This window comes from Platalea leucorodia (genome assembly GCF_965183815.1).
Source record: "Platalea leucorodia genome assembly, chromosome: 8".
In the NCBI taxonomy this organism is placed as follows: Eukaryota; Metazoa; Chordata; class Aves; order Pelecaniformes; family Threskiornithidae; genus Platalea; species Platalea leucorodia.
Window position 1 is genome coordinate 5,724,932 of NC_138830.1, and position 25,712 is coordinate 5,750,643.

At 40.3% G+C, this 25,712-nt stretch overlaps 1 protein-coding gene across 1 annotated transcript in view; it reads left to right on the forward strand.

The window, feature by feature from the left end:
* Positions 1 to 2,999: 2,999 nt before the first annotated feature.
* The window catches only part of WDR49 (WD repeat domain 49), a gene marked incomplete at both ends in the record, with an annotated part of 28,614 nt that continues 5,901 nt past the window's right edge, over positions 3,000 to 25,712 (forward strand). The window contains 7 exon segments of the mRNA XM_082319009.1: positions 3,000 to 3,014; positions 5,491 to 5,554; positions 5,557 to 5,723; positions 12,923 to 13,018; positions 13,020 to 13,082; positions 16,251 to 16,342; positions 19,579 to 19,664. Coding sequence (XP_082175135.1) covers positions 3,000 to 3,014; positions 5,491 to 5,554; positions 5,557 to 5,723; positions 12,923 to 13,018; positions 13,020 to 13,082; positions 16,251 to 16,342; positions 19,579 to 19,664 — 583 coding nt within the window.

The following is a 25,712-nucleotide window of genomic DNA, read 5'->3' on the forward strand; positions in this document are numbered from 1 at the left end:
CAGATCAGTTTGAGCCCAGCAACCAAAAATCGTTACCATCCGACAGCTATTCAATAGATCATCTGAAATAAGCTTGTGGTCGCAGGTGTCCAAAGCTCAGAAAAAGAAACAAACCCTCATTAGAACTGGAATTAATTTACACCTTTTGGATTTTCAGCTGAGTGGCTGGCCCACAGAGAAGGCAATACCACCGTATATTCCCCAGGGAACTGAAAAGTATTGGGATTACCTTTTTGTGAGCTAAATAGAATGTATGCAATTCACTCTTGTCATTATGGTTGTAGATTATAGCAAGTGGGCGCATATATGCTTCATCCCTTACACTGGAATACACTCTTCCCTGAATGTCAGGGAAGTCTCCAGAATTATCAATTCTGTCTAAAGTTCAAAATATTTATGTGCTTCTTATTTTTTTTTAAATAGTGATCTTACTGCATCATTATTGCATGTTGGCACAGCCTTTCAATATTTATGGTGAGATCAGGACTGGTCTTCTGGTCTGAATGCTTTTGTGTCAACTTTAGAGCTCTCTCTATATATTTAAAGACAAGGCTGACGAGTGATTATTTGAATGTGTTAGATGCTGGTAGTTAAAAACTACAGATGGGTTATTTTAAAGATCATAACGATCAAGATATTTTGGGACCTTTAAGAACTGGTGGCATGGATACAGCTCCAAATAAAGCTTGTTTGGCTCCTTGGTAAATAGAACTATAGATTTGCAAGCAACAGAAGACATACTGTGGTTATTTTCTTGCCCTTTTAGAGCTTCCAGGATGAAAGGGGTCAACTGAGAAGAGATTAGGGCAGATGCCTGTAGCAATCGGACATGCTACTACCAGTTGGTAGCAACAATAACCAGTAACCGATGCATGGAAGTTTCTGCATAATCTGTTTTGATAGAGGGATATGTAAGTTATTGAATGCATTATTTTTTCTTTGTGGTGGCTCTTCTATAGCTGTTGTTTTTGCAAGTAAAGAGGTTTGCTTCTGTAACCCAAATTCCAGCAAGAACTTTTCTTGGTACAGACTGTGCCGGAGTGCTTGTACAGGAGCACTGCTACGTACAAGCTTTGATATAAAGCTTATGGTCAGCATGAAGTCATTCTAACATTTGGAGATACTAATGTTTGGACACTCATTAGCACTTTAAACATAATGTCATAATTATATTTTGATAAAAATTCTATAATTTTTAATTTGGCTTAAAATGAAAAATATCTCATTGAGTAAATGAGAAGGCACACTCCTCATACTTCTCATCATAATCTTTTGCAGAGAGAGTTGGTTTTTTTTTTTGCAAACCTAGAGTTTTTTGGTAAGCCTTTCTAGGCTGAGAGAGGTTGTGATGGCATTCATATATATTTTAGTGTAATAAATGGGGTGGAAAAAATTTAGTCAGGTGAAAGGACAGTACTGGCACAAGAACATATATAAACTGGCCCTGAATGATTTAGGTATGCAATTATCATTAGGGCAGCTAGTTTTAGTACAGCTGTCCAGTGGGAACTGTAAGAAGAAAATACAAACTATCAAACAACAAGAAAATATCCACTTGGCATTATTGCATTCGAGTGAGAGATTATTAAATTTCTGGAAAGACTTTCTAACATATTGCTTGCAGCATCACAGGTTTCCACCCACTGGCTGAGGAGGTTTGTTCTAGCACTGTACCTATGCATGACCTGAATGAAATGCAAAGGTAGGAAGGAAATATGTCACTGAATCATAAGATGATGGAAATTACAGGAGGAAAAAACCCTCTCATGTCATTTAGTCCATTCCCTTGACAGCACAGAACATGAGTTCAGTCTCACTGTTAGAGCTTTTTCTAATATTCAGGATAAATTACTCTCATCCTAGCTGCAAACCATTCCTCACATTTATAATCACTGTACTACACTAAACAGTTTTTTCTATTTACGTTGGCTGCCTTCAATGACTCTCACACTTTGTCACCCCCCTTATTTGTCACATACCCAAGTTGTACACATTTAGGTCTTTCAATCTCTCATAAGAAAATCCCCTTCTGTCTCATTAAGGAAAATAGCCACAGCAGTGATATGAAAACACAAAGACCTGCCAGACAGGGATTGTTAATGTCCTCATTTGAAATTTCAAGGTTGACAGAACCTTTTCTTTTTTTTCCCCTCCTCAAGTTAGGCCTTTCTTTGGCAGGTACAAGTTATTTTCTTCACTGCTCTAGTTTCCTTGTTTGAAAGATCAGCTAGTTCTTAAGAGGAAGGCTGCAAATTTTTTTCTTGCATGATCAAATGATCTTTCCCCTCAGAATGTCACATTATTGCAGTGAGCAGTTATGATTGCCGGCGTACATGCGGATTCAATCCTTTGCTTAGGATGTCAGAATTGGTTTTCCTTTGCTTATTATAAGATAACTTTGGGGGCCAGATCCCTGTGCAATGACACTCCCGAACCACGGAGGCCATGCTGCTGTGTACCTGCCAGGAGCCTGCTCCTTGGAGAATTTTTGCTGAGTATCTGGATGCTGCTGAAAAATGATTTCTAAGAATGAAGTCAGTCACTGTCAAACAGCTGAAAATCAAACGCTGTGCTTTTTAAAACAGATTCAGCATTGCAGTTTGCAGAGCAATAGCTGAGTTTTCCCCTTTTGAGCACTACCATAAAGAAATCTGTTCCATCTCAGCCTGCTCCTTTTCCCCAGTTTTCTCCTCTATGAAGTTTTTAATTTGTCGCATAGTTTGATGTTATGGAAATTACTTTAACATCACCTTTTAGTCAGATGTTCTCTGAGGAGCATGACTTACAATACAATTTAGTCAGAAACGAGTTTATGTCTTTGTAACAAACTGCAAATTACCGAGCTTGTGAAACACAACTTCTCATAAATGCCACTTACAACCTTGCAGATTCGAGTCCTCGAGCAACAGTCAGGCTTTTAAACCTCCTCATTTGTCTTTCCCTACGGACTGCAGAGCAAAAATTAAAAATGCATTTGGGTTTTAAGTAGAAAAAACAACATGGGGATTTCTCAGGTAGTTATGCACTTTGATTCTGTCATCATACTGTAGAGTAACTCTGTATTTGTGGAAAAATAATTAGTGTATATTGTAAATATTGGATACCAGTTTCGCTTTGCTGAGTGAAGAATAACTAGCCTAGTAGCATGGACAAAATTGAGGTCATTTATGAGAAGTCGCTTCAGAACTGTGTTTAGGAAGAAGTGGCAATGGTTTAGAAGTAGTGGTTCACAGTCATTCACTCTTTCTGTATGGATCCCAACTATGTAAGCTATATGTACTACCTAACAGTGCTGTGCATTTCACCACAGTGGATTCCTTTCTTGGTCCATCCACTGATCCTCTTGGTAGAGGATCTCCTACAACTTTGAGCCCGTAAGGGCTGATGCCACTGAATAGCTCACAGGATTAAACGTACGTTATCCAGCACGTTGTCAAGTAGATGTCCTTGCTCTCTCTAGAGACATCTAATATATGCTCGGAACCCTGGCGGGTCTCCAGAAACACACTTAAGCATGTGAGCAGTCTTGAATTGAAGCAGGAGGGCTTGGGACCTTGCAGGATCCAGCATCTCTGGGACTTATTCAGGCCACATGCAGTTCATCATAATGTGGAGAGCTTTGTTAATGGCCTGGGTATCAGCCTGCAGGTGAAGTTTAATATCTTGCTTAATTACGTGCCTAGTTCTGTATGGATCAATTTATTGATTTTTATTTTCATAGTTGCATATAGTTCTTCATTAAATGCCTTTATTTCAAGTGCAACCAGTGTTATTAATAGACTCATGCTGGTGTGGAGAGAGAGTCTCATTTACAACTATGTGTTTCAGTATTGCCCAAGGAGTTTATCCTTTTGCTTTCTACTCTCAACTCATCTGAATTGTTATGCTAAAAATTTTAAAATTGATTCTCTACTAATTTACCATGATTTATTATGGTGGCTATGATTGTGGATTGTACCAATATTTCTTTTACCTGTATGCATATTGCTCATCAGAGTGAATTATTGCATCCGTTAAATGGTGGCTGTGATTTCAAAAGACAAATCAGCTTGCAAAAAGAGAAGATGCAGTTTGGAAAATAAGTTTGGTGAAATTTCAGGGAATTGAAGATGGAATTAAAAGAAAAACCATTATGTATGATTACCACTATGATAAATGTTTAGATTTTAAGATAATATATCAAGCATGTCATCCACTCATTTTTTTGAGAAATGGGATAGTTCATTAAGTAAAATCTCTGCCTCGTCTGGATGGCCTCTTGCAGACAGGGATCCAGGGCAAATGCATGGCGACCCCTCTTTGAAGGAGCCTGCGTACTGATGACTTGTCTGCGTTTATTATTGACATCTTGCAGCTGTACATTTTCAGGAATGTTACAAAGAATGGACCCCCCCGTTGTCCCTGCAGAATGGGCAATTTCCTATGATCTGTAGCGGTTACTGCCATAGACTTATTAAAAGCCCTTTACAACACACCAAATAAATATTGGTTTAGAAATTGCCTATTCATTTATGTGCACAACAGACCATGATATTTCTGTCTAAGCCGCTAGTCTCTTGCATCAGCCCCTGCACGATTCCACAGGAGATTTCTACCGTAGCGCTTCCTAACCGGCCTTATTGGCTGCAGAGCTCACGTATAATATTTCCAGGTCTTTGGAGACCCTGGCAAAATATAGGTCTGCCAATGCTGATGTTTCAACTTTTCTCTGATAACTCTCATTTCTTTCTGTGTGCAAGAGATGTGAGACATCATGGCTTTGCTTCCTCTCATTTGCCTGATTATAAAACAAATACGTTTCAATGCAGACACATCAAATGAGACAGGCAGGGACTGTGAAAAAGAAAATGAGTGTGATTCATTAGCTGAGACATTGTATTCAGATCAGAAACAGGACTGATGGCAAACTGTGCCCTTCTATCTACTTTGTGACCTTGGATAAATCACCTGTTTGCTTTTTTTCTCCCTCCTTTGAACATGCAGTACCTAAGCCTGTCTAGACAAAGACTGTGTCTCAAGAATAGATGACTGGAAGGGCTAACGGGGATCATCGAGCCGATTCCCTTGCAGCTGCAGGCGCCTGTGCACTGGGTCTTTTCTTCCAGGTGTCCCCACTGCCCTGCCTCACAACCGTGTGTGTTGCAAGTCTCAGACCTCTCCGCAGCTCCGTACAAATGTGAAATCCTCTGTAAAGGAATGTGAAAGCCACAAAATTTAACGTGCTGGAGTAGGAACGGGATATCACTGGACTATATTGTGTATTCACGCGATGAATAATAGTACAACAGGCCCCTGGCTATTGATACAAAACAAATAATAATAGAAAATGGTGGCTGACAACTCTTCATAAAGCAAACCAAAATGTGTTTAGTGGTAAATAAGGAAAATAATAAGCAAGGCAGCCCTACTGCAGTGTGAGCTATTCATTTCTGAATCCCACTCGGAAGCAAAAACTGGAGATAATTGGCGATTTCTCTATTATGTTCACAGGTGTTGAGGATCTGGGGCATTCAGCATCAGCTGCGCATCCAGAAGATTGCTGGCTTGTTCCCAGAGATCTAAAATCCCATTCTTCTCTTTATTTTAATGAAGCTCAGAGATGCCCCTTTATCTCATTTAATAATGAACTGATGATAGTGGAAATGGAGCAGGAGACTAGTCGAAGGGTCAGAGGCAGCGGGAAAGCTGTGAGTTGTGTCCTGTGCAATTCAGTCTTGAAGCAGGTAAAGGAAAAAGGCAAACCGACCTTTCTGCATTTCCCTGAGAAAAAGCTTGATAGTGTGTCCTTGGAAGAGATTTCAGAAAGTTCAGAGAGATGAAAAGAAACAACCCTTTACTTTGGATAGGAAATGATCTCATACTGATGGAGCCTAATTGTGAGGTTTTGTGACACTCCCTGGAGAGGAATAGGGGTAGTCTGCTTCTCCGGCATTTTAGTGGCACTGGCAAACTAGCCGAAGTCCTCCAGCCTTTCATGTTTGAAAGCAGTTTAGTTTCTGATAAAGGTTTGGTGTTTCAAAGAGATACAAAATCTTCATGTGTCCTGTGCTTCAGCGAAACAACCATAATAGAAATAAAACTCCTAATCTGAGACGTTCTAGGGTTATCTCTGAGGAAAGCTAGTCTTGATGTGGCTGCCAATTGCAAATGAACTTGGTTATAAAATTCCTCTTTATTGCCACCTTTCCGTATCCCTGAGGTGAATTCTGAAATATGCATGAAATATAATTAGTGCAGATCCATTTCTGCCGGCACGTTTTACACAAGTGGCTCACAGTGACAGACCTGGATGTATTCATACTAAAATGATTCAGTTAAATGTAATACCACTTGGTATGCAGCGTGAGTGTTGTTTGTCTTCATAGTACTTTAATGATGCACTGCAGTCTTTGGTATCGAAGCACTACCTGCATCTCAATGAAGAGCCGTGGTTGCTATACAGGGGAACGCCTCTGATCACATTTTCTAGAGCTCAGCCCAAACAGCATCTTTTATCTACTGCTTGAGATGCAAACCTCAGAGCATATTGTGTTCTGATACGGGGTATCGTGACTTTTTTCGTCGCTTTGTCTGGTGCAAATGAATGTTTATAGCATGGCAGCAGTGCTACAATCTGATTAAAAAAGAAAAGAAAAGCAAAGCAGCCAGCGATGGAGTTTGCTGTGAAAGCCGTCTCTCTGTGCCCACCTGTCTGAAAGCACAACTCAGAATCCTCTCCCTCTGGACAGAGTGTTTTCAGGTTAAAGAAACAAGTGTTTCTTCAACATGTCTCCTAAAGCTTTAAGAGAAGTTAAGATTATTTTAAACCCTGTTTACAAGAAATTACTTTGCTGTTTCATTAATGGGGACACTAATGCAATCTTTTCATAGGAGCCTGGATGGTTAGCAATTATCCCTTTACAATTATTTTGTCAGCCATCGCTCAGTGCTAAAACAGCTTTTAAAATCATTGGAGCTTATGCTGGTAAATTGTAGGCTGAATTGTCTTTCCCAAATAGCTTCTGGTGCACTTGAAATCTATCATCTTCAAGCGTACTTTGGATTTGGATCAGGCTCCAAAGGCAAGATTGGTATTTGAGAGTTTTGTCCTCTCTTGGGAAGCTGAACCAAAATGTCCCTTGCCAGCATGCAAGTGGAAAATTGTTTGTCTCTAGCGCAGTACAGGTGCATCATGCCGTAACAGAGAGAGTGGTGCAGGCTTAGAGCCAGAAGAGGTAACAGCAACCTTCTGCGAGACCTTATAGGAACACGTATATGAACTAAGTCAGTGTTTGAGCAGATAAGGAGATACAGGACTTGGTCTTGATGTTGAGGTAAGTGGGCTACTGAAGGGAATGATTTTCAGCTGTGGTAGGTAAGGCTAAAGCCATACAACGGCTGAAGAAGTTACAGAAAAAGTTGAGTCTTTAGCACTGGTATCCTGCCTGGTTTTCAGCTATGACTGTTGTATTTTGCCAGTGCAAATACTCTCCCATTTATAACTGACTAAGAGTTCTTCCCTTACTGCTCTAATGCTCTAAAAATACGCATGCATTTATTGCAGCAGTAGCAGAAGTTCCCTGGGCAATGGACCAATTCCTCTATGTTTTCTGTTTAAGACTTCAAAGGGATTTAGAATATTAAGTATAAAATTAATTTTGTTATTAATAAAGTGTTACTTAGCAAGAGGGATACTCTTTTCAAGGTAGGTATGCTTTCAGTTTAGTTGTTGAAATTGAAGGCTCTGGGAGCCACAAACAGACTCAAAAGGAAAGGATGACTAATTCCTTTAAGACAGCGGCATCGCTGGATGCTTTTATTTTGGGGACAAAAACATCTATAAAGGCTTTTTTGGTAGCGGTATTCAAAAGTTAGATGTATGCCTGAATTTGGGTGATCAATTTGTTCTGATGTACCACTGAAAAGTTAAATATCCAAACACAGACAGTAATTTGTGACACAAAACGCTGCCGAGAAGGCTATAGCGATGCGGCGCCGCTGGGCAGCCCTTGCCTCGGCGACCCGCGTCAGTGCTGGGCTGACTGACGGTTCTTCATCTCAATCTCTTCAGACTATACGCATCTTCAGCCCTCTTACTGCATATTTGTCAGGCTTGAAACAGGAGTAATGGAGAAGCTGATATCTGTTGAACAGGAGAAAGGGTACTTTTTACTTCAGGATTCTAAAATATCGCTGTATACAAAGCTCATGGAAAACATCTTGCCCTTGCCAAATGGGAACACCTACTGCTCGAATAGTCTGGGCTTTCTATCAAGAGCATTTCCTTGTAAAATTAAGCCTAATTTTAAAATTTGAAATATTCCCTATTTGAAGTTGGGGAAAAAATGGTGGTTATTGGTTGTTAGAAATACTTTTTCTTGCTGCGTACCAGTTATCAATCTCTCTCTTATTTCTGCGTAGAGCATTTCACATAACTGCTGGAGAGACTGAGAGAAACAAGATGTTGCTGCGTGGTGATTTGGGAATAGATGCTTAAATACAACAGCTAGTTCTGGCTGCAATGAGCATCATAGATTTGACAAGAAATGGTGCATTTTTAGTTCATTTTTCTGAAATTAAACATTTCTTCAGGAAAGCTTGTAATAAAGTAATACCCATGTGAAGGAGAACAGAATCATCTCAGAAAAGCTTAAAATACAAGTCTGGTAGTCTATTTAGATGAATCAGCCTCTTCCACAGGGCAAATCTGTCTCGCATCTATAAATGGATGTGATCTAGCTTACAGATTTATTTCCCTCAGATATTTAGAGTAGTTAGTGTCTAGATTTAAACCTAATTTCTTGCCCTGTGGCTTGTGGTTTTTATTACTAAAGCTAGTTTTGCTTTTTAGTATCTGGAGCTGGGCTTGGATATGAAGATGGTAAGTCCATCTAGGGCAGGTACGTGTGAAACTTGCATTTTCTGGGCTGTAAATGTACATCTTCACTTACTGGTGTATGGGCCTTTGATATCCCCTGCCTTGTGGTTTATTTTCCCCTCTGCTATTTAGTCTTCTACTCATTCAATTTTAGAGGCTGATTTTCTTGAAATAAGCAGCATCTGTCTTCCAGTAAGTACAACTATTGAGTTTGGCGTGTTCAATATCACCCGTTGATAGATACAGAATTGTATTATCTAAAAGTTCATTTCTTATCATACTGGAACAGTGCCACCGCGTGTGGAGGGTCAGCCAAAGCTGGGCAACATGCTCTGTTTCCACCGGCATATATTGCGAAAACTGAGTTATTCACTTAGGATACTCGCTGCCTGGTTTAAAAGGCAAGATTTAACTCTGCAGCTGTACACTGAAAGTTGTTTGCAATTACCAATAGTGTATTAATAAAAATACCTATTTGAAACTGTTCAAAAGGGGGGGAAAAAACCTCTAATAGCCTCTCCTCCAGAAAGCTGGTCTTTGCAAAAGCTAGGAAGCGAGGCGTAGAATTCATGCTAAATTCAATGCTACCTTTGCCATCCCAAGTGATCATGTCCTGAACTGCTCCCACGCTGGCCATGGGTACCCTTGAATAGGTGAGCCTTCGCAGAAGTAACCGGTCTGCTAGCTTTGCTATGAAATGCTTGTTAGGTCAAGTAAATCCTGAATTTTACTGCTTTAGTAATCAAATCTCGCAAGAGCAATAATGAAACTTTAGTTTCTAGAAGTTGTCTGGAGCTGTAACCATAACCGTCCAGTCCTAAACCAATTTCCCCACCTTTCTGACTTTCTCTCATATTGGGGCACAACCATGGTTTCTGGGTCTGTTGTGTCTTTTATCTGACAATCGTGACATAGTCAGCAACAGAGCTTACATTTCTTGATGTCAGTTCTTTTAATTTATCTTTTTAATTTTTTTTCCCCCAGTTCTTTATCGCTAGATATGAACTCCTCTCTCACACTCCTTGTTTAAATTACCTTGGATGAGTTGATCATAAGCCTCTGCCTGCCGGATGCTGGGCATAGAGAAATGGGGTCTCCGAGGGCAGCCCTGTGCCATTAAAAGTTGTCCTAATATATTAAAAACTTCTGGTAACGGAGTCTTCATTAATTCCTCAAATAATTTATTCTAGACCTACGTTCTCCTGGGGAAAAAACAAAACCACCAACTTTTATAAAGCTTTTTCTAATGTCTACCTAGATTTTTCTTCCTGCAGTTTGAGGTCCCTGATGCTTGCCTGTCCTCCCATGGTCACGGACAACAGATGATTCCCTTCTCACAGTGCAACAGCCTTCAGGTAGCTGGAGATTGTGATCTCATCTTTCCTCAGCTCCCTCTATGCTAAAATAATCACATAGCTATGCCCTGTTGCTCTCCTTGATCCGTAGCTTTTCTGGACCTCTCTCCAGCACTGGACTGGAAGTGCAGGGGAAGCCTTACCAGTTCTAACGCTTCACAACATATCTAACGCAGATATGTAAATATATCCTTAACTTCTGGGTTCTGTAAAAGAGTAACAGCTAAAATTATCGTGATTTCTAATTCTGTCTCCCCTGGCAGGTAGTACCTCCCAGATCTGCGTCACCAGATCCTTTCCATCATCCAGACGGTAAATGCAGTCGCCGAAGGGCGCCAGACCTCCTGCCCACCTGCTGACACACTGTGACGTAGCACGCCCTCCCACGTCGGTAGTAAATCACGACGACTATCCACCTGCTTTGCTTCTCTCCTATAATAGTTTCATCTTGACAACTAATTAGGAGAATGCCTACCTAAAATGAAGATATATAGAATTAACTGCTGCTTTCTGTTATGTTGCCGTGCAAGGAAATGAGAGATGCTTTGTTCTTGATGAGTGAGTGATGGCCACTGCTCTGCTCGTCTTACCCTTGGCTGCTTACCACTAATATGATTATATTATTCCTGATTATTTTTATTCTGGGATGGAAGTAATGCTGTCATGCTTTTCTTTTCTCACCTCTTTTCTCCCTCTTCTAGCAGACAGGGAAAACAATTGCCTTTTCCAGTTTCCTGCCCTTGTGCTTTTTTCCATGATTCCTCAATGAGAATTGTTGAGATTTTTCAGGTTCACTGCTCAGACTTTGAAAAGATCCGTCTTGTCCGATTATGATCTGACCTGTTCCAGGGAGAGCTCTTACCCTTCTGCCATTGGTGGTAACCACCTGCTTGACATCTTTAATAAGACTAATTAAATAACGCATTGAACACTTCGGCCTTCTTGGTATTGCTAAAGTCTTACTCTCTCTCTAATGAACCAACATTTTCCCCTGGTTTTCCTCTTATTCCTGTTATCCTGTTAACTCTGGCAAGTTGCTTCTCGCTGTAGTGGCCTTGGAATTTTTTTTTTTTACATTTTTGTCCTTTCATGTTTGTGTGATTGTACTGTTCAATGCTCTTGATTCTGCTAGTTGCTCATAAAGCATTATACATATATATGCATGTATGAATAAAACCTTTTGAAATTAGTGATTTGTGGTGAGTCATGGTAGCTCCCATGATCTGTTTTTTCCCTTTAACTTTTCCAGCGTATTTTTGAGAAAGTGCATATTTTCTTAATATACAAGAGAATCTCTCTTCTTTTTTCCTCGTCCTCTTCCTTTCCGAGCAACCTCTACCCTCTCAGTATCCTTCAATAATAGGCAGAGAACTTAAAATGTGTAAGAAAATACCAAATTTCATGTTAAAAGGAAATTTGCTTATAATCAGAGTTTAGTTTTTGCACTGCTTGAGATGTTTTTAAGGGCAGAAGCAGTCTTTGTAATATGGTAAGTATTAAGTATATTACTTCTCAAATAGGTTTAAGTAATTAAATAAGATCTTCCAAAGGGTAGCTTCACGCTGCCTCGCTTCCAGGAAATTTTTTTTACAAATATACAAGAAAATATTTCTGATAGTTTTGACCAGTTGTTGCTAGAATAGATTAGTATTACATTTATGGCCTTAAGCGTTAACGATTAGTTTACGGTATAAGGTTTCTCCAGTTTAGTTGTACGCACTGGCTGCGAGAACCAGGATATCTTCTTAGGTTTGGATTGCATTATGAAGAAATACAGGATCTTGGCTTTTAAAAGTTCAGAGAAATAGCGAGAAACTTTTGTGAAAAGAATTTGGAAGGTATTATGGATTTACTTCCAGGAAAAATTCCTGAGTTACTTTTGCAGTGGACGGTGCCGTGTGTTTTACTTGTGAGATGAAAATAACAGCGAGCGAGCATGAAGCATCTTGCACAAGCAGTGGCTCAGTCATGAGCTGACATGTAGAAGGCTCGCTATGATGCTTCTTAAGTATCAAGTGCCTGACACAGTTTTATTTTATGAAAATAGGGCTATAACTGTGATAGTACAATTAGAAATGGCCCTTTCTGATGCATTGCAAGATGATTTCTTGACTTTGGGTTGAAGTAAGGTGATCAGACATGACTCTGATGTAAGTTTACAGCGAACGATAGTAGGAGTTTGTCATCTTTGAGCAAGTTCATGTCCACTGACCAAAGCACAGAAAAGAAACAATCACGGTGGATTTTAAATGAACTTTCTCCTAACTTGTAAATCTGATCTTACCGATGAATTCTAAATGCAGCTGCTGTCTTCTCAGTCTCCTTGAATTTCATTTTCCAGGGGCTGGTGATTCATTACTCAAGGTGTTGGTCATCCAAAAGAAATAAGGAAGATCCACCTAACCACCAAACAGCTTCTGTGAGACATCTGTCCCAGATTGTAAGTGGTGTGTGGCTGTATTTGTGCTGATGCCCTGCTTCACCCGAAGGAGTGGCTCAGCTGTCTTCCCAGGAGCTCTAATAGCGTGGGATCAGAAATCTTTTTAATGAATTGAAAAGGGGGGAAAGAAATAAAAATCGATGCCAACTGCTCTGTGATTTGCATTTCAGATTTTAGTGTTGTGTAAGTTCAGAGCACATATGTATGACATTATTGTAATGAAGACGTATATAGCAAGACTATTTCATCACAGTTTCTGCTTTCCCCTAGGTAATTAGCTCAAACACAGGATCTACTGTTATCTTCTTGCTGACTGACAGTGGGCAAAAAATCAAACCATTTACTGGTTGTCATGGGGATGCTGAGTTTTAGCACTGTGGCACTGGATGCAAGTGAGACGAGGCTTTTAACCGGGAGCACAAGTGGAACCGTAAAGGTGTAGGAAAGATCATCCTTCTCCTTTAGCCTTTCAAGGTATTGGCTTCTCTCACAGTTTTACCCAAATACAAAATGTCAAAACAATAGCATGTTGTTTTCCACTGCCTTGCTAAGAAAGATGTTGAAGCCATAATGCTGTTGGGAAAATGGAGTTTAATTTCGTTGCTCATCTAAAACCCTTGATATACACATAAACCATGACATACAATCCTTGCTTCAAGAACTGTGCAACATATGGTAGAAATCCTGCTTTTCTTACTCAATTATTTCCAGTCGGCTAAATGAGAGAGGCTGTATCAGAAGCTATGCAAGGATCTGACCTCAATGGTTTTTGCTGCCCTTTAGTGCAGCTTTCTAGCGGTCCCTATAACATGCCATGCCCTCTGTAGTATGAGACTCTTGAAAACCAAAGCAGGATGTTTAGCTGGAGTACTCAGCAGTTAGAGATGTGTCATCAACTGGTTAATACATTTGTCACTGCAAGATCAAGATTTTGAAATGTGAGCTATGTTGGTAAAGATCATAACCTGCTCATTTCTACACTGGCAGTGTCTATTCAAATGTTGGTGTTAAAAGGCAATAACGTTAAGCAGGTTTGTAATGTTCTCGAACATTTGGTCATGTTGCAAACCACCCCATGAGCTAAGGAGACTTTAGTCTTGGACCTTGGCATATATGCTCCAGGTGAAAATACCAGCTTCACAAAGAACTGGCCAGTATACCACGCTGTTGATTTTTATCCTGAATGCACACTAAACTCTTTCTAACTTACTGACCAAACTGACTTCTACAGAGGGGGCCAGCTCTGACACATCCAATTTCATTTACTAGCTCTATAATACAAGACATCATATATATCAGCAGATACTAGCAACAAACCCATATGCAGAGAGCTCCCGGTGCTGCAGAGCAAAGGGTGGTAGCGGAAAGAGCGCCAGCCTAATGAAAGTAATGCACAAGTTCAGCCGCTGAGCTGTGCAAGGCAGCAGTCTTGTGGTTCCCAGCGCGGTGCTTGCTTGCTAGACGGGGCTGTTGCTTAACTCTTCTGGTGATGCTTTAGAAAGTCACTAGATGTGGTTCCAAAAACATTGTATATCTGGCTTATCCTGGGGGTTGGGCAAAAGGACTGACTTAATTGTAGCACATACTCACTGAAAGTTGGGTGTATGCTGTGTAGCTGTAGGAAATAGGGCAGTCTAAACCGAATGTACCAGTCCAAGTATTTCTGGTATCTGGTGGTACTTCACAGGCAGAGACTTCTCTATATAATGACAAACTCTTCTAAATGTTTCGTGCTTGCTGCCTTGACCTCAGTCTTGTAACAAAGATCAAGCTTATGCGCTTATACCTTCCCCGTTATCCAGAATGCTGATGCTGAGGTTAATGTGAATTAAACTCTTGGCTTTGTCTAATAGTAAGCGCTCTCAGAGGAAGGTTACTTCGGAGAAGTGGGAAGCCCCAATAAATAGTAATAATAATATGCATTTCCTGGAAAAGAGGCTTCTCTTAATGCTACCTTAGGGCTTGTCTGAGTACAAAAGTTCTGTCTTAGAGCATTAGGTCTACTAGGTCTTCTATGTATTATACCCGCCTTCCATTTCAACTTTTAAAAAGTAGCATTACAAAACCATAGCCCTATTTTAAATAGTTATAATAAGAAAAAAGCAGGTGCAATGGTAGTGCTCTTAAAAGAATAAACTAGGGGAAGTCCAAATTTTAAGAACAGTCAGTTTTAAATTAGTGTCCTGAAGCTAAGGTCGAGTGTTTCCAGCAGGGATGATATAGCAAGGGAATTCCTTATTTCAGTTTTTCTGTCTTGTAAATAAAACTTGAAGATGAAGCCTCCCTGAACCTCACTTAGATAAAACGAATGTATGCAACACCTTTGAGAGAGATTCCTGCCATGAAATATGCCTGCCTGGAATACCAATAGGTGAAATGCCTTCCAGCTTTAATGGCACATACATCTTATCTGAAATGACTGTCGATATAAGTTATTGCTGCATGAATTATATTACTTTTAAAATGAGATGTACTATCAATATTTCCCCAAACTGCATCTTTTGAAAGGCTATTTTAATCTGTAGAAGCCAGAGTGTAAATTAATGAACATCAGCCTAGGACAAGCACATATTGGTGCGTGGCAATGTACAGACCCTATTTTATTGGGTTTCAGTATGATGTTGGGCTACTGCAGGGAAAACTCAGGTATACATGAAAAAAAAAAAAAAATCCTTGCATACAATGTGAACGTATTCAAGCACAGATAAGCATTGATCTAGGAGGGGACATATCAGTGACCTGAATTTTCCCTCTGTCCTTAGCCTACTCCATGGAGACAGGCAGGTATCTCTAAAGCCCTAGGAGCAGTGATTGAGCAAATGGCAAGGCATTGGGTTGGAGGGGTGCCTACAGCCCTCCGAAAGGGAATAGAGGCCACGTGTACCTATCAATGCCACTGCGTAGGTAGCGGAGCACTACTTACTATACTGTTGCTTAGTATTTTAACTTGTAAGCCAAGCTGACAGTATCCTGCAATCCCAGACAGTGTGTGTAGCCAGAGCAATCTATATAACACATGCTGAATCTCCCAGCATGTATGTCCCAGCATGTATGTCCCAGTACGTTATTTTTATTGCACATGAAAGAGATGCTTCTGTGTAAGAGCACTCGGTCCGCCCTATTCTGGAGATGTCAGAATTGCTGAATACGCATAGGATTACCTGAAAGACAGAGGAGTTTCCTTCAAAGCATTGAATTGTGCACACAGAAGCATGGGGATTTGGATAAAATTTACATCTTTTAACTATTATGTCATTGGTTCGTACCCTGCCGCTGGCACGCAGTTCCGTTACTCTCTTACTTTATGACCTGCAACGTGTAATTTAATTTTTATCTGTTTCCTCTGCCCACAAGATGGGGGATGCTGTCAGTGCTGCCTCCGCCTCTGTCTTGATGGAAAAAAATCCATAGTGGGAGGTGTGTGACTTAGTCGTAGTAGCATGTGACTTAGTAATTTCTGTCACCTCATTTTTTTTGCCTATGTCTTATTTGCTTTTGCTATATTCCTTCATTGCTTTATTGACTCTGAAATTACTAGAGCATTTTTCTGCTTTGCCTATACTTTTTTTTTTCTTAATTAGAAGTTTGATTTCACTGTCATCATAAACTTAGTGTTGGAAAGGACAGAGCAGCTGACATCTCCCAGATCCTGGTACTAAAGAGGATGATAACAGTTACATGTTGGGACAGGTACCGTATATGTTATAAGAAGCAGCAGGAAAAGATATATTGTTGAAATGCATTGTTTGCTTCAGTTTTTTTAAGATAAAAATCTATCAAAGTCTAATTTTCTCAAAGCTTAGTAACTCACTGGCTGGTTGGCAACTCGGTGAAGGAAGAAGATTTAGGTCTGGCCGCACATCACAGAATATTGCTTTAAAAGTTGCAGCACAGTTGAAGAAATGCCTCACCGTAACTCTTGCAAACTAAGGCACCAGTTCCGCACAACGAATCCTGTTTCAAGCCATGGCTCTGTCCGTATTCAGGCTGTTGTAGGATTGGTGTTTACAGCACAGGATAGCCACAATATTGACTTCCTAAGGCTTTGGTCTCTCTGCTTTATAGTAGAGTAGCTAAAATTGTTCAAGATCACAAAAGAACTGAAATCATAAAAAGCACTTTTCTGCTAAATTTTTATACCATTATTATGAAAAATATTGAGACATAATTTGGAAACATTTCATTTGTAAACTTAGAATTTCAAAGAATACAGATGTTGCGTTATCTGAAAAGATGACTTACACAGCAGTTGTTCACAGGGAGATGAGGAATAAAAAGGGATAGATTGCTTTTGTGTCTTTGTCTCCTTTGAAACTTTCAAAACAAATACCTTTATGTGCCTTTTAGGATATAAATTCAGCAAGGAAAATACCCAGTTACGGCCAAAAGCATGCTCAATACAATGTATTGGCAATGTGCTGGAAATGGGGAAAAATGCCTTTTAGTACCAAGGGTGCGTGCTACCTCTTGCTATATTTTGCAGCGTATTTATAGTACTTACAGCTTTTATGTAATAACTCCCGGCTGCAAGGTGGGAACATACCGCTGCTGTTCACACATCCCTGTAAAGTAATCATGGCTCATAAGCAGCTAAAACTCCCTTTGAACCTCTGAATCTGTGACGTTTGCAATGCACCGAGAATAATATTCATTATTACATTGTTTTCAATTGAGACCTGGGTCTAAACTTCACCTCACCCAAATTCAATCATCTAATGGATGTCTTGATTTTTTTTCCTTTACCTTTTCTGTCTCCAGCAAACATAGGTTTTGTCTCCAACCAGCATAGGCCGACTATGTTCTTAGCTTGCTTACCTGGGTGGGATGAACTGCTCTCTGAAGTGCCATTGACCATAGCAGGAGACTAGGGAACTGGTTTAGATACAGTCAAAATACAGGTGCCTAACAAACAGATGAAGTGGATCCCTGTTAGCTGTCAGCACGCTTTCGGGAACCTTTCAAGTACTGAGTTTCTGCCTGAGCTTTCCGGAGCCAGTCAGTCCTCCCGGGCTTCATGGTACGCTGCATGGCCAACGTCCTCTGTGTTCTCGCATAGGCACATAAGGCTCTAACTAGAGTGATGGAGATTGTTTTATTTTCTACAGTGTCCTTTCAATGAGTTGTTGCTTTTTCCAATTGTAGATATGGCTTTGATGCTTTTAAATAAAGGTAAGTTTTATTTGGCATGGTGAGTAGAAAGTCAATGTTAACCTACAGACAATAAAACATCGCTGTACTATGCAAAATATTTTTGCAGACAGACTAAATTCTGGTGGTAATCTGCACATTAGACAGGATTGAAAGGCCTCTATTTTGGTGAAGGTCAGTCTATTTTTCTTCCTACCAGCCTACTGAACCTATGATTTTTCAGCTGGGATCACTGGACTGACTTGCCTTTATTTTCTTTCTAAAAGCACATGGTAAAATCAAAGAAAAGATTATTGTTACTGATTATTTGTACCTCCTATTTCAATCTGGCAAAGTCTTATTAAATTACCATAGGCACAAAGACAGCTATCTGTTTGCCCTGATTGTAACTTTGCCATGTCCACCTATATCCTATATAATCTTGCTATCGCGATCCCTTGGGGAGATGTAAATTTTGCTATTTATCTGGTTCAGTTTGTCTCTTTCCAATCCATAGATAAACAGAAATGGAAAGAATTTTATCAATACAGCGCTTAACTGACATTTCCTTGGCTTTCATACAATTCTGTGTAAGTACTGACATCTTAAGCGCTGTTCATTGGAAAAGCATCGGCACCACTTCTTCAGGTGGCAAGATCTACACACCCACGTTGTAGATCTGAATATCATTTGAGGTTAGGATGTCGTTGTACTTTGTAGGTAACAGATGTTATGAGACACTCATATGGTTATATATATATATTTGGGTCACTGTAGCCACGATATAAGTAATATCACTGATATATCTGCTGATAAGAACATATATCCCATAAGGCTGGTACTGCTGCAAGCTGGGGCAGTGCTCAGTGCTGGTGGGGAAACAGTATTAGTGGCAGTTACACTTTTATCCTTTGATTTGTCAGCAGACAGCATTTTTATGGCAACTCAGTTCAAAATTCCATTCAACCTATTAGAAATAATAATCCTGTTTAAGACAATACTGATAAAACACTTCTCTGTAGTAGTAAGGCGTGACTCGATTAATTTGTTTGTGACTGGTTTATTTGTGCATCTTTTATGAGGGTAATTACAGCCTTCCACCTGAACAGCATGAAGCAATTTTCTGTTCAAGCTGAAGAAGGCAAAGGGGGGTTGGTATCGGTACCGTACCCTCCATGCTGCATTTTACTGCCGCGCACTCTCGTTACAGATAGCAGAGTGTTTATTGCCTCATAGATCAGCTGGGAACGTGCCCTTGTTATCGCCCGAGGCTGGCTCTATCGCCGCGGGAGGACCGAGGCGCTGGCTGGTGGCCAAGCTCTGTTACTCACCAGACGTGACCAAATCCGATCACTTCGAGAGTCAAGGACAAATGTGTGTTTATATTGAGTTTGTGTACTGTGGACAAGGTTTTCTTTCAAATATAAGCATTTTTTTTCCCCAGAGGTGTGTGTAGGGGTGTGTGTGATTTACAGTGGAGGGATTGAAAGGACAGTTGGGTTCATATCATCATACAGGCATCAAAATAACATTTTCTGTGTAGCAAATATTGCGTGAAAGTACAACGCACACACAAAAAGTTTAGAAAAAGATTTCAAATATAGTGCTATATGTAATCTTTGCTCCTCATTGATTTCTTTTGGAATGAGTATGTTTTTAGCTGATTAAATAACTCACTGGCTTAGTCGGTTTGTGTTCCTTAGCAGCTCATTGTAGCAGAGATAGCAGGTAAAGCATTTCAGACTTTAATTTAGATGCTTTTTGATACCAAAGACTGCAAGTTCAATTTTTGCTAATAGAATTGGCAATTACACAGGCACTGAAAGAAGACACGACTTTAAGGAGGCGGTGAAAGCCATTGAGAATGCACCTTATTACTGGCCTGGTAGGGGCAGTGAGAAATGCTTCGCTCCTCTCCGTTTCTCCCATCCTCCCGTCTCAAAGACTGAAGGAATCAATCCAGGCAGGACGCTAGTTTAAAGTCTACAGGCACTCAGCGTTGAGCATTTCTGAGATGGTCCCAAATGTAGACCCTGTAATGCAGAGCTTCACGTTCACGCCGCAACTCTGCGTCGCCCTTAGGTGATAGACGCTGGTCTCGTTCCCAGATACGAACCTGGAATGAAACCTCTTCCCTTCCGAGGACAGGGGTTAAGCAGTGGGGGAGTTGCTAGAGATATATAGAACAGCAAAGGCCTTAAGACCCATTTCTCACCTCCTTAGAAAACCTCTATCAATATTTTAATAGTCTGATTTTTATAAAAAGCACTTTTTTCTTTTTTTTTTTTCCAGTGACCAGTGTTACACCCACAGAGGAATGCAAGTTCTGTTAGCCTTTTTAAGATGAACTTTCATGTAGCACATGCATATATATATATATATATATATTATATTAGGTTAGATATTAGGAAAAACTTCTTCACCGAAAGGGTGGTCAGGCACTGGCACAGGCTGCCCGGGGAAGTGGTTGAGTCTCCGTCCCTGGAGGTATTTAAAGGACGGATAGATGTGGTGCTCGAGGACACGGTTTAGTGATGGACTTGGCAGCGATAGGTTAACGGTTGGACTCGATGATCTTAAGGGTCTTTTCCAACCTTAACGATTCTATGATTCTATGATGCTATGATATTAAGTTTGGTAAGAATTTTTCTTCTTGCTGTAAGTTTGGCTCATGATTGGCTGATTCATTTAAAGTTAGGGTTGTTTAGTCCAGGGAGCTATGGTGGAAAAGTTGTTTGGAATAGCGGTACGGAAAATGCCTACCTAAAACTGCGCTTCAATCCTCCAAAGCCTCTGCAATCCAAATCAGGTGAAAAAGCAACTTATCCAAGTGATTTTGTTGAGAACTGGAGGTGACATGCTATATTTTCCTGTGCATATAATATCCCGGGTGCTACTAAATTACTGATAATTGAGTGTAGACGGGGGGGGGATTATGTACGACTTTGTCCTGTCAGAGTGACAAAAAGCAGCCTTGAGGTTGTGCTCACTCTGTTCACCTCCACACTTTCAATATATTCTCAAGGCTATTGCTTCTGTCTACTGTCACAGACCTACATCAGCATTTTCATATCATTACCTTCAGCGAGGCGCATTCCCTTAATTTCTGCTTTGTTTAGTTCTAGACTATAAATAACACTAACTGCTCATGCAACCGAGTCTTGCAGAGCCCTACCCCGGAGGCTACTCAAAACCTGAAAATTTCATTGGTTTGACAGTCTTTACAGACTAAGATCTAATATATAATAATCATCATGCCAGTTGGAAATCTGTAATTATGGCCCACTCTAAACTGTAGCACAGTGGACGAAAAATAATGTCGAGTACTCCGCTGGAGGAAGTGTACTGAGAGTATTTGTCAAGCCATTTTCTCTATATGATTCTTATTCTGGCTCCTTTTCCCCAACTCCCCAGTCAGTATGATGGGAGAATAAATACAGATATTTATGCCCATTTCTAGGAATGCAGTTGTCTCAGCACATAGAGCACCCAGGAGGGCTGTAAGAAATAAATTAGTGATCTACTGCGTGTGTACGCCGGCTAGGATGCATATCTGTTTGACTGCTTCTAAGGAGCTAAATATTTCAGATGAGGAAGGTTTACAATACTGTGAATGTCACCGATATGTCAAAGGAACAATAAGCTTATTGAGCTTTTAGGGGTCTGTTCTTCAGCCTGCTGCTGGTATCCCGAGTAAGCTGGGGTCGTTATTGCCCGTGCTGCTGGGGAGCCGGCTGTTGCGGCCCTGGGGCTCCCTGGAAAAGGCGCCTGCTGATCCTGCAGCCCCACAGAGCCTCTCCAGAAGTCATGAACCCAATCTTTAGGTGATATAAATTCTCCGTCTCTGCTGATCTAAAAGGAGCAAGGCCAATTTACGTTAGCTGAGGATCTGGCCCTGTAATTAGGCAACACTTTTTCTGTTCAGACAGCTGCTTGTGTGTAGACAACTCCTTGATGTAGTGGCTGGGATGTGCAAATGAGGTAGAGCCTGTGTTTTGTGCTCATTAAAGAAGGCACTAGAAATCTCATATGGCCACCATCTGCTGCCTTGTTTGTTGAGTTTGATCATTAGTCAATGAATGGTTCTACTGAAATTCAGTGATTAATCTCCGGGATATGATTCTCTTTATCATGATGAAGGATGGCAGAATTTAGCTCGTTATAATAAAATTGTACGAATGTGCAAATTCTCTTCAAAAGAGATTGGGATTCATAAAGCAGTTAAGTACAAAAATGGGAAAATTAGCTGTGAGTTTTTGTGATGCTTATTTACAAACACAAGCTCCTTGATAAAAGCCGGGAATATCTCTTGTAGATACGCAGCGACTAAAACAGCAGTGTGATTGTGCTTGAAGAAGGACTTCTAGAAGGCACACAAATGTCTGCAGGCGACTTTAATGACTGACACCGATTTCAGCAAGCTATTACGAGGCTTTTCTTTTGAGATGGTAGAAGGAATATTTCATTGACAGGTGTTTTAAAGTATTTTCTGTACACTGCTTTGGCTCAATTTGTCTATAATGAATGAAATGAGTTTTAGGGAAAAGGGGGGTTATTAATGGCCCTGATTTATTAAGTACGTAACAATCTGTAATTTTCTTTTCCTAAAAAAAACAGTTCAATTAGAGACCTTGGAGTTTTTAATTGCATGTTGGAATAGTTTTTCAAACAACAAAGCATTAAGTCTTGTTATGGATCCATTTCACTTTTTATGTGAAATGATTTGATCATAACTGATGCTGACAGGGAATTTAAATAGTCTCAACCCAGTCTGGCAACAAACGTAGAATCGTAACACGTACAGATTTATAGCCCATGAAATTGCTCTAAAGTCAGTGAGGTTGCAGAGGACATACGTCGCAGCACATGTTGGGTTTGTACTGGTATCTTCAGCTGTTCTCTGTCTTGAGAATGTAAAATATATTCTCCGTTGTTTTTACTGGGCGTTCTTCGAATCTGCATCCTATGTTTACAGCTGCGGATTTATTTACTGTTTGAAGAAATCCGTTCATAGGGCTATTGATCCCCCCCCCCCCCACATCTATATGCAGTTTCACCAGTTACTTTCACACCTATAAAGAAAACTGTTTACACAGAGATTTACTTTGGATCACAGTATTCATGAATACAAAATAAAGGTTAAATTTCTCAAAGAACATTTTTTGTGCTATAACTCTCTTGCATTTCTCATTGCTCAGGGAAATGAATGCTTCTAGCAAGCAACTTGCAATATGTATTTCAGGTGGATGAGATGTATTTGCAGATTTGTCCCATTTGATATTTAAAAAGTGACTGGAACAATGAGTTTGTGCACAACAGAGGCTGCTTCAATGCCGAATTGCTCAGCCTGCCTACTTGGCCACGCTTGGGTTTCAGGAGAGCGTGGAGCAAGCGACGTTGCCCGGGGAAGCTCTGCCATACCCCGGGGAGGCGGCTGATGGCAGGGTGTGATGCTCATGCTGGAGCTGGATCCGTTATCATGGCTACTGATAAAGTGAGTCGCTATCTCCTAACAGGTCAGGCAGGTGAAAGTACGGAATATATAGCTGGAGCGCAAGGAAATCAGTCCACTTTATCTTTTGGTTCTCTAATTTGATAGGATGAGTGCAAAGGAATTGGGTTTTACTTGTGGCTTTTGTTTTGTTTTGTTTTTAGCAAAGGGAAAAATGGAGCAAAGCTGCAAACTTCAGGTCTAAGCTATTGAGCGAAGTCGACGGGAGCGCTTCTAGTGACTCATGACCGCTCAACCAGGCAGCTAAAGAAAAGCTATTTCCCCCTCCCACCCACCACAAAAAGGGATTAACAGAAGGAGACTTTTCCCTGTCAACCCTCCAGGGCCAGGATTACAAGCAGTAAGCAATGGTCCTTGGGAAGCTTTCAGACTCCTCCTGTCTGTATTCCGGTACCTGGGCATTTTTTTTCGTGACCAGGACTGCTGTCTGGCTCCCAGTGAGAAGGCACCCAGCCCACTCCTCCTGGTCAGCTGCACTAGCTCCTTCTGTGGAAGGCTGGAATATCTTAGGAACAACTTTTCCCTCTTTAGACAGTACTTGGGTAGGCAAATGAAACACAAATAAAAAGTAGCTGTGGTACGGTAGTTATTCTGACTTTTAAAAACAACACTTTTAAGAACTGTCACGGTAGAAATAAATACTACAGCTCTACAGATGTCTCAAGGGAGATACGTGCTTGCTTTCTTTGTGCCTTTTCTTTTGGGAAAAGGATGACAACTGATATATTTATATATAGGAGAGTCTGCCTATTTTATTTGAAGACTACAAGAAATTATTCAAGCTTCAAGCAACTCTTTGCTCCATACTTTTAGGAAGAAAATCAGCAAACTGAAAATCTTCTTGCTTTTCACAGGAAGGATGTTGCCAAAAACAAGTACAAGAAAAAGGGCTGATGAGGATGAAGACACAACGAAAAGCAAATCCTTTTCTTGAAGAGGAATCTCCTAATTTTGGTATGGAGGATAAACAGTGATTTTACTTGTAAGTAACTTGTAAAAGGTGGGTTTATGCAGTGGTACGCTTTGACCTATTATGTCAAAATTGGATAAAAAGCCCAAAAATACAGGATGCTTCAGACCCACTTTTTTTGCGAATGTTGGAAGACTTCAAGATTTTATGTTAAAACACTGAAATTGTCTCCAATTTGAACCGTTTGTTTGTTAATGTAACAGAAACTACATTTTAAGTAAATTCATGTGCTTTCTCAAGTTTTTCATGCTTTGCCTTCCCCATCCTCCCGTTAGGAACATGGATTCATGCGATGTGCAAAGAGCAAATGGAATTTTCCGGCATGTCAGGTGCCGAGTGCATCTTGTCTATGTGCCAGACAGCGTCTCCTTGAAATGGAAAGGGGATGGTACAGTGTGATGCCTGCTTGCTAATATAGTGTCCATGGCTTTATTATTACATTTATGGACTCTATTTTCTCGAAAACGTGTGGTTTGTTAGATGCTATTATGAAAGATAATATTTAGTCCTGCTAACAATATGATATATTAATCTTTATCGCTTTGGTATGCTTTTAAGCATTTCATTCTTCAATAACCTTCTGTAGCGCGGACTATACAAAATACAAGCAGAGAAAAATGCGGTTGTACTAAAATACGTCCTTGCATTAAATTTTCTGAACATAAAGTCTTGAAACACTTGCAGTATGAAAATACCTTTTAGATAACATTCGCAAATTTAATCCTAGCAATACCACCTGAATCATCAAAATGAATTAAAACTTAAGGTAATTTTGTTCTATGTGGGGTTATTTCTATATGGGATAAAGTATTTGTTAAAGACTGAACAGCAGATAAAAAGAACACCGAGTGAAAAACATTTTTAATATACTTTAAATCTAGACTTTAATTTCAGAGCATTCCCCCTAGATTTCACTCTATGAAGCAGTTAGAAACCAGACCTGAACTGGGCCATGGTTTTTAGTATTCTAAACCGTGGGTTTTAGTATTCTGATAGGAAAAGAGCAAATTGCTAAAGAAGTGCCATCTTGTGAGGTTTGCATTTTTGCGAGGCATTGCCATTTTTTGCCTCTTCCCATCCGTGGCAGTGAACACCGAGAGGTGCCAGCCCCTTCTTCCACCTCCCAGCCCCACGGGTGCCTTGGGAGGCCTCTTGAGGGAGGGGATGGCAGAGGGGTTTTTGTCTGAGTTTTAGAAGTGCCTAAAGATAAATAGATCAAGTTGTTCCACTTTTGGTACATTTTTACAAGCACATGAAAAAGAAACTGGCTTTTGGGTGTTCTTGTAAATATTTTACTAGAAAGTGGCCTCGTGAGGGATTCTCTCTTTTGTTAGAGCCAGATTCCTCAGAAATAGTGCTTTTAGTAAAAATTGCTTTGGGATCACATCAACATGTCCTAGTTTCCAATTCTGCAGTGATGCGAGGCATTTCTGAGAGTATGTTCTTTTTTG